This window comes from Cyanistes caeruleus, chromosome 5, assembly GCF_971803275.1.
Source record: "Cyanistes caeruleus chromosome 5, bCyaCae1.hap1.1, whole genome shotgun sequence".
In the NCBI taxonomy this organism is placed as follows: domain Eukaryota; kingdom Metazoa; phylum Chordata; class Aves; order Passeriformes; family Paridae; genus Cyanistes; species Cyanistes caeruleus.
This window is the reverse complement of record NC_141705.1, coordinates 47,900,476-47,913,233: the sequence shown is the minus strand read 5'-3', so window position 1 is coordinate 47,913,233 and position 12,758 is coordinate 47,900,476. Positions and strand designations below refer to the sequence as shown.

Below are 12,758 nucleotides of genomic sequence, written 5' to 3'. Positions count from 1 at the left end.
TTCACTATTTATAACTCTTCGCCAGAGGCATGAGCTTCAGAAGAGAGATGCAACCACACAACAGCACATATGAATACATAGCTGCAAGTGAAGCCAGCTACTGTACACAGACACAACAGGAGCAGAAAGTACAACTTACCAAACTGGAGTTTGGCAAGACATATGGGCAAATTCACCTCCTGCTGAGAAAGTGCTGGAGGGGTTTCTTGTCTGGGAGCAATTTAGACCTCTGTGTCATCTGGCAGTGGCAGAAGGGTGCCAGCAGGATGGAGACTGTGGCAACACTCTGGGAACAACCCAGTGAGCATCAAAAAGCTTCTGGGTATCTGACTTCTGCTTTCCTGAGTGTCATACTGATAATCAGTTGAGCACAAGTCAGCTGAGATTTTGATCTGAGGATGTGTATTTCTGCTGGGGAAAAAAACCTCTGAGGAGATAAATGTCTATCCCAGCTAACCCCAGAAGGGGAAACAACCCATCTGACATCCCACCTTTTGGTCCTTTTAGGTCCACAAGTGCTCTACCACAGCTGTTCCCCCACCTACTTTTTCTCCTGGGAATCTTTCCCAGTTTTGCAGAAGATTTTATTCCCCTACAGTGGGTGTATTTATCCGTTCATTCATCTGAGCTGCTTTGCATTCACAAACTCCCCAGACACAGGTGCTATAGAAAATAAGCTATGAACCTCCAGAACTAGCTAAAACTGAAGAAAGATTTTCTGTGGAAAAAATATGGCACAACTTCTGATGCTGCAGAAATGTCTTGTTGTACTTCTAACACCTTCCACAGTACACTGATAAGAGGTGGCAGGAATATGCCAGACTAGTCCATAAAACAAACAACAAAAACACTCAGGCTCTCATTCAGTGCCTAGTTTCCAGTTTGTGCCCTGTGTGCAACAAGAAATAAATGTACATACATCGATTGTGTCTGAAAGAGTCAAACAGTGGCAGTCTGAAATATAGCTTGAATGCATATTGATGGGATGAGATGCTGATCCATTTGCACAGTAATGTGCTATATTTAAGTCACGCATCGTGGCATCTTCAAAGAGGCCAGTCATAATTATGATGGATTAGACTGCAGAGTCAGTCCTAGATGCAGTAATTGTTTCACAGATGCTGCTGATGTGACTTGAATTTCTAATGAATTATAGCTGAAGAAAAATATGTGGAGCTTCTAAATGGTCTGGATAAAATACAGCTATGGGAAAGACTAAAAAGAATAACTGCTGCACTTGGGGGAAGGTAGATTTACTTTGAGAGGTAGAGAGTTCACCCCACAATGATTGTAAGGATGACCACAAAGACTTTTTAAGGTGCAAGCAAGGAAGAGTACTACTTCATGGTGTCCCAGTTAAAACCAGTAATAAAGATATTGTGGCCATTTATTTTTTTGCCAGTCCTACATTACAAATTACATTATTTTACATTTGCTGTGATTTGTAGTTGCTTGAGGAAGATTTTTATTCAGGTGTGTCTTGAGGATAATGAATAACTTGAGTGTAGATAGAGAGAGAAAGAAGTATAATGCAAAGTCACCCCCATCCTAGATGCATTTCAAAGAATGCAAATCTGGCACTTTTAATGCATGAATTAACTTTGTATTCTGAAGAACCAAATGATTCCCATGTTCTTTGCAACGTCTAACACCAGTGCCTTTTTAACTGAAAGTGGTCAGAATTTGAGGGTACATACCGTGAGATCTTTAAGAATGCCATGAACGATAATTCATCTCACAAGGTAACTTTGTGGGTTTTGAGGACAGCATGAACCTAAGACTCTGTTCTGACCACAGATGTGCTCCTTTGAGGGGTTTTCAAGCTAAGTTTAGAGAAATCAGGGAGCCCCTACTTCTAAAGAAAATGGTGGGTTTATCTTATAGATAGTAAGGAGTTGAGGAAGAAAGATTGCCTGGGAATTCTCAGAAGGAATTTGGTTGCAACCCACAGGTTACACCAAAAAAAGCTGCAAGGCAGACTTTGAGGGCCAGACAAAGTTTCTCACAGCTTAGTCGCGCAGACTAAAACTTTTTAAAGAAATAAATCTTTTAGAAGCAGCTTGACAGCACAGTGTTAATTACTATGGTGCCCTTTATTTCATTTCATACTTGTGAAATGCAGCAGCCTACACACTCATGTCTGTGGTTCACCTGCAGTTTTTAGGAATGAAAGGTGTGAAAGTAAAGAATGGCTTCCAAATTAGTCTGGCATTTTATTTTTGAGACACTCCAGGAGCATCTTCCTGCTGCCTGGCCTAGAATGACACATCAGAGGAATCCTATTCACACAGCTTTCTGCTCAGCATGGAACATTGTCTCCCTGGGAAAGCTACAAAGGCTCATGTCTTGTGGTACTATAAAGCTAGGGTGGGAAAGACCTCTAGAAGGGAATAAGCCTACACTACCATGTAAAAAAAACCCAGGCAAGACTGACAAACATATTTTTCCATCTCCCTGTTCTTAGCTTTCCCTGCAAAATTTCTTTTTTAAAGTACTGTTACTCTTGCAGCAACAACTTCTCTACTTCTGTTATAAAAAAACATAAAAAATGAAAAATTGAGTAAAGAAAGAAAAAAACCCCGAACTTCAGGAGGTCAAAAGTAAATCTAAAAACAAGTTTAGCAATCGAAGGAAATGAATACAAGTTATCGTATAGGTGCTTGCTGGTCAAAATGTGCATTTGAATTGTCCTGCTACTGGAATCAGAGGTGCAAGCAGAGAGAATTCTGCTGGATGCAATGTATTTAGTGAATTAATATTAGTTATAAAAGCATTTTGGAATGATATTACTAAACTGAGTACAGCAATACTGCACTGAAAACTATATAAATTACATTTAAATAACATCTAAATTTACATTTTAATAACATAAAAATATTAATGTAGGATAAATACATAAGCAGAGCAACCGTGATGGGAGAATTTTTTCAGTATAGTAGTTCTTCCTATGTAGTGGCAATACCAGCCACATGTAATGCTTCTCCTGACTGCAGTCCAAGCACAGCTTACCTGGTAATGGAAAACACTTCAGATTCTCCTTAATGCAAACCAAAAATAAAAGCTTCAGAACAGACATGCATATGTCCAAATTTTCTCTGTGCCACTTCATATCAGTAAGACCCACTGTCAGTCTGCTTTCTGTCATTTGTGACTGGTTGAGAACCATAAACCAACAAAGAATAAATAATGCAGAGTCAAACAAAGGCTTTATGTATGTTAACTGGGTCTGTGAATTCTGGGAAGATGCATGTGAACAGGATTAGCTTGTCATTGTATGGAATTTGCTCACTGCACATTGTCAGTACTTTTATCTAGCTAAAAACTTCTCTTTGTAAATAAAGAGTATATGAGAAAATGGGATTTCCCATACTAAAAAAGAGTAAAAAAATCCTGGCTCCACAGCTGAAGAGCTCAATTCAAAACCCAATGCAGAGTTTAAGCCGTGCTTGATGCCTATATATAAATTTGAAAGGATATTGATACCTGAAAAAAAGCATTTCTATCAAACCTTTAATAAATCACTCTATTTCTGTCAACATTACTGATCTGTTGATGAGCTGTATGAGTTCCTGAGGACAGCAGTCAAGCATGACTTTGTCCTGTGTATTGTGCCACTTGCGTGGTCTTTAGGAATTCCAGTTTAAAAAGACCCTGTCAGACAGCTGAGGGCAGAAAAAAAAGGTTTTCCCCTCTAATTGGAAACTTGGTGGCGATACTCCAAGTCAGACAAAAGAGGTTTGGCACACTAAATCAAATTACAGGATTAGGACCAAGTCTAGGAACCATAGTTTCAACATGACTTTCTGCCTTACCAAGGGCAAAATGTGATGACAGAGGAGTCTGTGCAAATCATTCAAAAGCAAACAATATTTTTGCACCACTACGAGAGATTTCTTCTGGTAAAATACCTTCTTGTGTGTCATATGGGGGTAAGGAAGTCACTCGGTATTTTCACTCTCTTTTCATCTTGAAGAACAAACCTTTAAGAAAAAGGGAGACCTGGGGGTGCAAGATGCACTAGGATAGTGAAACACCCCTTGGGTGTGCTTGCAGGTTCATATGTGTTTGGGAGCTGGTCAAGGCAAGGGGTTCTTGAGTGGTGGAGGAATTGTCAGTAACTGTCTGTCCTTCAATGGAAACTAAAACTGACTTAGATTCTTTCCTTGTTCCTTTTCTCTTTCAGATACGTTCAGAGGGTAGCCTTGTGGATGGCCCCGGAGCAGGCCAGATGGAACAGGACAGAACCAACCATGTTGACGGCAATAGATTGAGTCCATTTCTAATACCACAGTCTTCTCACGTTTGCCAGGCAGAGCCTTCTGCAGTGAAGCTACAGAATGGGAGTCCAGCAACAGAGAGGCCTGAAGTGGAAGTAAACGGAGAGCACAAGCCGCTATTCAATAAAAGCAACTTTGGAGTGCCCCACCCGAAGGGAAGTCCAAACAATTGTGTTAGCCCTGACCTTTTACAAGAAAAGAAAGTATATTCCAAATATATGCAAAATGGTGGGATCAAACGCACTTTTAGCGAGCCCTCTCTGTATGGACTTCATGAGAGCAAGAAAGTGAAACAAGACAAAGAGGTAAACGGAGAAAAAGCTGAGCCAGAAGACAATTGTGAAAAACCAAGTGTCTCCAATTGTTACAGTGAGAAGAAATCTGAGAGTTTTACAAGACAAGAAAACAAAGCTTCAGATTTAATACCGTCTACAAGATACAACAGCGTTGGTTCAGAAAACCCTCATGACCTTCCGATTCAGAATGAGCAGGAGCGGGAAAATATTCATTGCCATAACAGGGACATTGTCTTACTACTTAAGAACAAGGCAGTGCCAATGCCTAATGGTGCTACAGTTTCTGCCTCTTCCATGGAAAGCATGCATGGTGAACTCCTGGAGAAAACACTGTCTCAGTATTATCCAGAACATGTTTCCATAGCAATGCAGAAGAACACATCTCATATCGATGCCATTACCAGTCAGGCTACTAACGAGTTGTCCTACGAGACAACACATTCATCCCATACCTCAGGGCAGATCACTTCCCCACAGACCTCAAACTCTGAGCTGCCTCAAGTGCCAGCTGTAGTGGTTACTGAGGTCTACAACACAACAGACTCCAGTAAACCACCTGTATTGCCAGGTAGCTGTTCACTTCAGAAACCAGATCTACAGCTACAACAACAGATTCCAAGCTATGATCCTCACCAGTTACCTGTAGGAAACAGTAATATTCATGGAAGCATAGGGCAGGTTCCCAACCAAGACCTCTCTCTAAGTTCCAGCAGTAACCTGCAAGCTCAGAGCACTGCTCTGGAAAGGTACTCTGAGCAAGCAGAAAATAATGGTGCTTTCTTTACACAGAACTCAATGTTTCACAAAGATTCCTCCACCACTCCTGCTCCAGAAATGAACAGTGCACTGTCTGCCGCGGTGCAAGAAGGACATCATTCCTATGACAACAGATGTGATGAAACTCTTCCTGGGGAGATAAAAAATGAAGGGCAACAGGAGGGACCAATGTCAGAAAGTCCCAGCCTCAGCCAACAACAACTTCACCCTCAGCAGAGCCTTCTGCAACAGGCACAAATGTCACAACAAGATGTCAGTGAAAGCAACCCGCAAGCTGCTGTGGCCGCCTCGATTTTGCAGCGCCCCAAAGAAGTGACACTGGCGTCAGAATCTCCCCTCCAAAACCTGCACGCACACAAAAGTGAGGGTGAGTTGCAACAACACTATCAGCATTTCCCAGGACAGAGAGAACCTGAGACTCCTCCTGACAAAGAGAAGGACCAAGTGAAAGAGCCTGTACAACAAGCTCAACATTATTCAAAACCAGGCTGGATAGAACTGGTTTCCACCCAGTTCCGCCAGGGAGAGCCTCCCCAGAAGCCCAGTGAAGCATTATTGCGGTCAATTCTTCAGTACCAGGCAAGCACAGCCCAAGCAGTCTATACAAAACAGTATGCTGGAAGTCCTGATTCATTAAAGGGGCCTTCAGGACAGGCCCAGAGCCAGAAGATAATGCAACAGGAACAATTTCCTTCACTCTACAAAAGTGAGAGCTCCCAGCTGCAGCCGCATCCCCCAGCTGACCAGCAGCTGCCGTTCCAGAAACACTCACCGCAGCCACAGCTCACAAAGGTAGATTCCCTTCTCAAGTCCCAAGTGCAGCAACACCCTCCACAGCAGCTCCATTTCCAGCCAAGATCAGAACAACAAGCTGAACAGCCTTTAGGGGCCCCCTTGAAACAGCAGCACTTGAATCCCCAGCCAGGGGAAAACGGGCAATTCTTGCATTCACACATCTTGCAACAGATGCTGCAAAAACAGGCACATCCAGTGCAGCTGCCATGCAGTCCACAGCTAACCCCAAACCAGCAGCAGGCTCCGCAAATGAAAACTAAAGACCTGCCCCAAGCCATATCCCACCCCCAAAGCAATTCTGAGCAGCCTCTAGACAGGACCTCCTTCAATCAACTTAAAGTAGATGAATGTTTCCAAACTGGGAGTAAGTATGCTAAATCAGCTGCATTCCCACTGCCTAACACTCAGCTGGGCCTAGAGCAGGTACAGTCTATGAACAACAAAGCTCCCCTTTACACTCAGAAGGCAAATGCCAGTCTCCAGCACCCTTGCCCAAACAACAGGCATCTGATTTCTGAGAAGAAAGGGAATGTCACAAATATGGAACGCTTTGGAGCCAACAAAATGCAGGAATTGCAGCATGTGCAGTATTTTTCAAATAACTTGACCGCAAAGCAAGATGTGAATCATTGTTTTCAAGAACAAGAGCAACAGACACAACAAGCCTCAATTCTGCAGTTGCCACCCCTCCAGCCCTCACAGGGCTATGGTGCTAGTCTGAACCAAGACCTCCCGAGCAAACAAGCTCCACAGATCCCTCAGCAGTACTTACCACACAGCCAAACTGCCCCACATGCCCAGGACCAGAGAGGCTGTCATTTGCAGTCTCAGAACCCTAAAGATTTTCAAAAGCATGCTGCTCTGCGGTGGCATCTTTTGCAAAAACAGGAGCAACAAGCATACCAGCAACCCAAAACTGAGATTGGTCCCAGTGCAGCACGCAAGCCTATAAAAATTGAGGCTGGTACAAAGTCTAATGTCTGCATGCGCCCATCAGCTGGACAGCTGGAAAACAAAATGTGGAAAAAAACAATTAAACAGGAGAATCAGCACTTTGTCTGCGAGAACATGCAACAAAAGAGCATCATTGAGACAATGGAGCAGCAGCTAAAACAGATACAGGTCAAATCACTGTTTGATCATAAGACATTTACTCTCAAATCACCCAAACATGTGAAGGTCGAAACAGCAGGCCCTATTACCATCCTATCACGAAATACCAGTGCTGCAGATTTTGACACTCAAACCCCAATCTTAGATCAGCAAGCAAACTTGTCTGCTGAGAAAACCCCGACCAAAAGAACAGCTGGAACTGTTCTCAATAATTTTTTAGACTCACCTTCCAAGTTATTGGATACTCCTGTAAAAAATTTATTGGACACACCTGCCAAAACCCAGTATGATTTCCCATCTTGCAGCTGTGTTGGTAAGTGCTGAGATGTACTAAAAACATAATAGCTCACAGGAAGGAAATGAGCCTTCAAGTTAGGATCACAGGGTTAGTTAGATGTTTTTGCTAGATTTTTTTGAGGGATTTTTAAGAACAGTTATTAGTGAAGACTTATAAAACTGGGATTTTACACACTTATGCCTACTCCACTTACCAACCCTACACATGGGCCTTTCTCATTATTTCATAAATCAATTACCTATTTGATTTTTCAGTCAGAATGCTTATGGCCTCATATCCATTCTCCTTGAGCAGCAGACATGTAACAACAACATACTGATAAAAAGTAGATCATAATTTTATGACCTGATTTATTTGTCAAGGTTAGATACAGCTTTTAAAAAAACAATCCCGGTCCAAAACTTTAGAGCCTTATGGGCATTTTTTGCTCTAACAGTGAAATTGTTCCCTTAGTAAAGCCTAAGCGAAAACAGATGTCAGATTATTCCTCACTTATTGCAAGAGTTTATCCTCCTTTTCAGGCATGTGCAAGAGATCCACAGTTTCATAGAGAAGCTACACAAGCAGCACGAAAAAAAAGTGGGGCGACACTTCTTGTTGCTTGATGGCAAACCCTATCTCCAAGAGCTGGAAAAATAGAGCAGGGGGAAGCAGAGTTACAGGCATGGTCCCCCAGCCCAAGTTTTCATACAGTACTGACATTGCATGTAGCCAAGTGTAACAGGAACTTTCAGACTCTACTGGATATCTACTGGATAAACTATTCAGGCTGAGACAAAAGGTTCACCAAAAGCGAGAAGAAAATAAAAATCCTTGTTACAGTTTCAGTTACTAGGATTTTGTATCAACTATAAAAGAGGAAAGCTGAATCAATGCTCCTCCAAAATACAAAATGGACCTTTTTGCCTTTTTGAATGTTGGGGCTATGTCTCAGAGAAGACATGTGGGAACAAAATCAGGAAGTAGTCTATTTCTAGAGCTCCCAGGAAGAACTCTGGAATCCAGTTCCTTGCTGTTCCTTGTTTTATAAGAAACAACCTTCAAAATGTAGGGTTTTTTTTGATCACATAGTTGTCATTTGTTGGAGTTTTTTAATATTATTTCTTCCATATAGTTAGCACGAGTTTTTCTGGCAGTTATTTCCTTATCCTCACTTTTTTTTTTTTTCATATTGAAACCACTAAGCACACTTAAGAACTTATTCTCCATTTACATTTTAATTCTTCAGTCCTAGCAGACAGGAGGAAATATAGGAGTATGAAACTCTCTGAAGAACACAGTGCCACAGCATAATCTATAGGTTTATTGCTCTTTCTTATCAATATTGTCCTTAAGAAGATTAAATTAAGCCATTCCCCACTGACACGTTCAGATTTATACCATACCTTCATCATACTTCCAGAGGCTGTCTGTCAAGAGCAGCACCACCCATCCAGCCCTTGGAGTTAGCATGGCATCAAGTTATGTTAGAAAGCATCAAGTCAGCATTCAGACATCAGCCAGCACAGCTCCACCATCTCCTGAACCCAAGCAGGGCCTGGCCACTTCTTTCACACAGCAGGAGCATGCTTCCTGGTACCAAACCAAACATACAGCATGTATTGTGACTGCTGATATGGTCCTACCTACACACAGAAAACTGAGGCCACATTCTTGGCATACAAGGGTTTTGACCAGGCCTTGTGCATTAATTTTTCCAGCAAACTTGGGGTTTTTTTTCATTTCACAGTTTTTCCGTGGGTGGCAGGAATTCTCTGTGTAACTTTAGTGGCCAGTTTTTCAAGCTGTAAGTTCCTGCACTGTAACGTGTCTGCTGAAAAACAAGTACGGTACAGCTCCCTAATATCAATATTTACCACTGTTATCCCATTATCCTCCTTTCTATATTCTGGGAGAGGAGGAAGTGGGAGAAGGAAAAACAATTGTTTGCTGATAACAGGAAAACGCCAATGTGAACGTCAGTGTGGAGCCTGAGATGTGGAATAAGTGTTTGTGCTAGGGAAGGGCACACAGTCCCTATCACGGCTGCTTGCAGGATTAGCCATTGCTTTGCATGTTTTGTACAAACTGTGTAGGCAAATACCTTAGACTTAAGTGTTTGACACCAGGCCCATACAGCAGCCTTCTAACAAGCTAGGTAAGCTTTGCAATGTGACATTTTACATGAAAGAATTAAGCTTCAAAGTAATAACCTTTATTTTTGTTTCAAACAGAGCAAATTATTGAAAAAGATGAAGGTCCCTTCTATACCCATCTAGGAGCCGGTCCTAATGTGGCAGCTATTAGAGAAATCATGGAAGAAAGGTAATTAGCGCAAAGGCACAGAGCACATTAACGTTTATCCTTTTGTGGGATGTCAGAATTTTTCCAGCTTTTGCACATAAAGAAATAAACAACTGCAAATCAAGTAATTACTTGTAGGCATAGCTACTCCAGTGTTGCCAACATTACGCACCCTGCTATTCACCAGAGAGTCACAATATTTGACAGGGCTAATAGTCTGCTGGCTGGCACGGGCTGTGCCCTGGGAGACAGATGCCAGCAAACCCAAGCCGGAACAAGTTCTCACCAGCCTGCCAAGCAAGGCGGCTGGCAGTGGCTGCAAAGGCAGGCATGGAGCTGGTGTTCCCTCTGGCTAGGAGAATGCCAGCAGAGAAGGAGGATGAAGAGCAGAATACCAAATTTCAACATTAGTTTCCCCTCACCAAATTACTAAATGTCTAAATCTCATTCGTTCATGTCCAGAGGAGTGCCTCTCCTCTGGCAACAAAATTGCTGGATGGGATTTCAGCCCAAGAATTGATAAGTAGTGTTGTGAGAAAATATTCCCCTGCCTTGGAGTATTGCACAAACCCAGTCTTATCTTGATTATGGACAATCCCTGTTATCATGTTGCATCCTGTGGTGTATCTATTACATCAACACCAACCAAATCAGGAATTTTTAAAGGCACAGAAGAGATACATGATATGTGCTGTTTAAAAATATGTGTAAGCACAAACCCCACCAGCCTAAGATATATGAATTAAAAGCTGTCACAAAAGTGACTTCTGCACTGTGAATTCTGCACTACTTGTAGTCAATAATGACTAGATTTTTAGAGGTATCTGGGAATTTAGTTCCCCCCTGAACAAAGAAGCTAACAAAGAACTCTTCAGTTAAGTCAAAGACAGATGGGAATTTGTTAGTACCTTAAAAATCTGGACTCCAGAACAGCAGTGAAGCTCCAGCTAGCTGCAGAACCAAAAGCAAGTGGGCATTATTGCAGTGCTGGGTCTGAGCTAAGGAGCACTACTTCTTAACAAGGTCTGTTAGTTTGTGCTCATCACTGCACAACCATGGGGCACTTGTAGCCTATTAAACCCTTCAAACTAAATCCTAAGGTACTTTCTCTTTCTGAGCACCTCCTTCCCTGTGACTCTTGTGCACGGCTTGCCCCAGTAATTTTCAGCTTTGACAGCAGCTCAAGTGCATGTAAGCTACATAACTCAGCTTCCTTCTGGGAAGGGAGAGTGAACACTGATGCTCTGAAGAAATTCTTTACCATCTGTTATCTCTAGAGCTCTCATCAACTGGTTCTTTAGTATTTACAAATAATAAATATAAGAGGAAAGTCATTCATGTCGTAATGTCAATTATAGAGATTAATTTTTTTCAGTTTTTTTAATTTGGAAAGTAATTTTTCATTCTTAACATTGACCTCACCTTTTTTTTTTTCTTTTTTGAATTTAATTTCATTTCATGTTGGCAGAAGGAAAGCATGAGATATCATAGATAACGTGCAACTAATCAGCCAGTTTCAGCAGAGTATAGCAGCAGCCACTTGAACAATGGCCAGTGTTCAACTGTATGGTATGAACTATGAAATTCTCTGACTAAAAAACTCCAGAACTCATTAGTTAATTTTGCATCCCTAAGTAAAAAAATCCAAACCCTTTACTATAAGGATACTGTCAAGCATACATGTGCAGTTGGTGACATTAATCACAACTCAAGCACTTTTAACCTGGCTTCCCATGCATATGGATTGACTGTTAAGGTATCAGCACTGCTAAAGAAGCCAGGATTTGGATTTAGACTTACAATTAATATTTTAGCTATAGCAGAACTAATTTCTTGCAGAATCCACAGCAGATACAGACATTTTAACTCTTCCTTCTCTCAATTCCTACTTCTTGCTCAGGTAGATTAGCTCTAGTTTTTAAGCCAATCAGCTTTGGCCTGAAGGCAAGCATGACAAACATCAGGCACAAATTCCTTTCTGACAGCTGAAAAAATTTGGGATGAAGTCCATTTCATTTCCAGTGTATAATGCACAACATACTTCTACAGAGGCATCCACACAGTTGTCCAGCAATCCAGATTAGAAAACTGATAGAAAATGTTAAGATATAATTTTTTTTTTTAATGTGGTTAACTAAAGAAACAAATAAATACTAATATCCAAGCCTAAGCAGGAAAAAGTGACCTAACAGTTGCCTGCAGAACATGTGTAGTACAACTTGATTTTGATGTTGTAGTACAACTTGAATTTGTATGATTTTCTGTGACACTGGAACTTCACAATGAAATCACATCTAAAAATAAGCATTTTTCATTTCCTTTACAGGACAGAAGTTTAAATGCAGATACTGGTCCTTAAATATGTCACCAAGATTTTAGTGCAAAAACAAGAGGAAAAAGGGCCAAAAGTTCATAAAGCATCACTAAATAGCTGCATAACAAGAACATACCTTGATTGCTGTGTAGGTAAAAGGCAAAGAACAAGGAGATCGATTCAGTTAGTCCCCACATTTGACTATTAAAAGTTAACACCAATGAGAGTGGCAGCATTCCAGAAATGGAGATGGAAGTACTGTTTGCCCAGCACCCAAGGAGAGCTGGGCAGCCAGGGTGGCTCAGCCTGTAATACTGCGGTTTCTGCCCTGGCAGATCCCTGGCACACCTGCCCTGGTGTGCTCCCAGGATCAGCAGGTGGGCAATCCCAGAGAAATGCCTGGTAACGGCTCAACACATACAGCACTTTCCACTGAGTCAAGATATCCTTCACGTGGCATTTGCCACATATTTCCACCTGGAAAGTGGATCCTTTTTGCTCTGGCCACAGCATTGCTCGAACATGGAGCAAGAGCCTGCCTTGAGAGCATCATCCCCTTGTTTAAATGCTTCACCCATTGGGTGGGAGCTTGCCCACCTTGGCTG

At 41.8% G+C, this 12,758-nt stretch overlaps 2 protein-coding genes across 5 annotated transcripts in view; one reads left to right on the top strand and one right to left on the bottom strand.

Annotated features, from left to right (window-relative positions):
- Window positions 1-12,758, bottom strand: part of LOC147653086 (uncharacterized) — an 88,941-nt gene that overhangs the window by 35,563 nt on the left and 40,620 nt on the right. The window contains exons 5-7 of one of the 4 annotated variants that reach the window (XR_015286643.1): window positions 10,748-10,790; window positions 8,942-9,128; window positions 2,075-7,150 (exon numbers count right to left, since the gene is read on the bottom strand). The exons of 2 other annotated variants lie outside the window; for them this stretch is intronic. The gene's annotated coding sequence lies outside the window, so the exon portion shown is untranslated. Of the gene's footprint in view, window positions 1-2,074; window positions 7,151-8,941; window positions 9,129-10,747; window positions 10,791-12,758 lie in introns of those variants that run through there. One more of the 4 variants, XR_015286646.1, reaches the window with a different exon arrangement.
- Window positions 1-12,758, top strand: part of TET2 (tet methylcytosine dioxygenase 2) — a 70,998-nt gene that overhangs the window by 43,449 nt on the left and 14,791 nt on the right. The window contains exons 2-3 of the mRNA XM_086888294.1: window positions 4,184-7,571; window positions 9,770-9,860. Of these exons, the coding sequence (XP_086744420.1) occupies window positions 4,184-7,571; window positions 9,770-9,860 (3,479 nt within the window). The remainder of the gene's footprint in view (window positions 1-4,183; window positions 7,572-9,769; window positions 9,861-12,758) is intronic.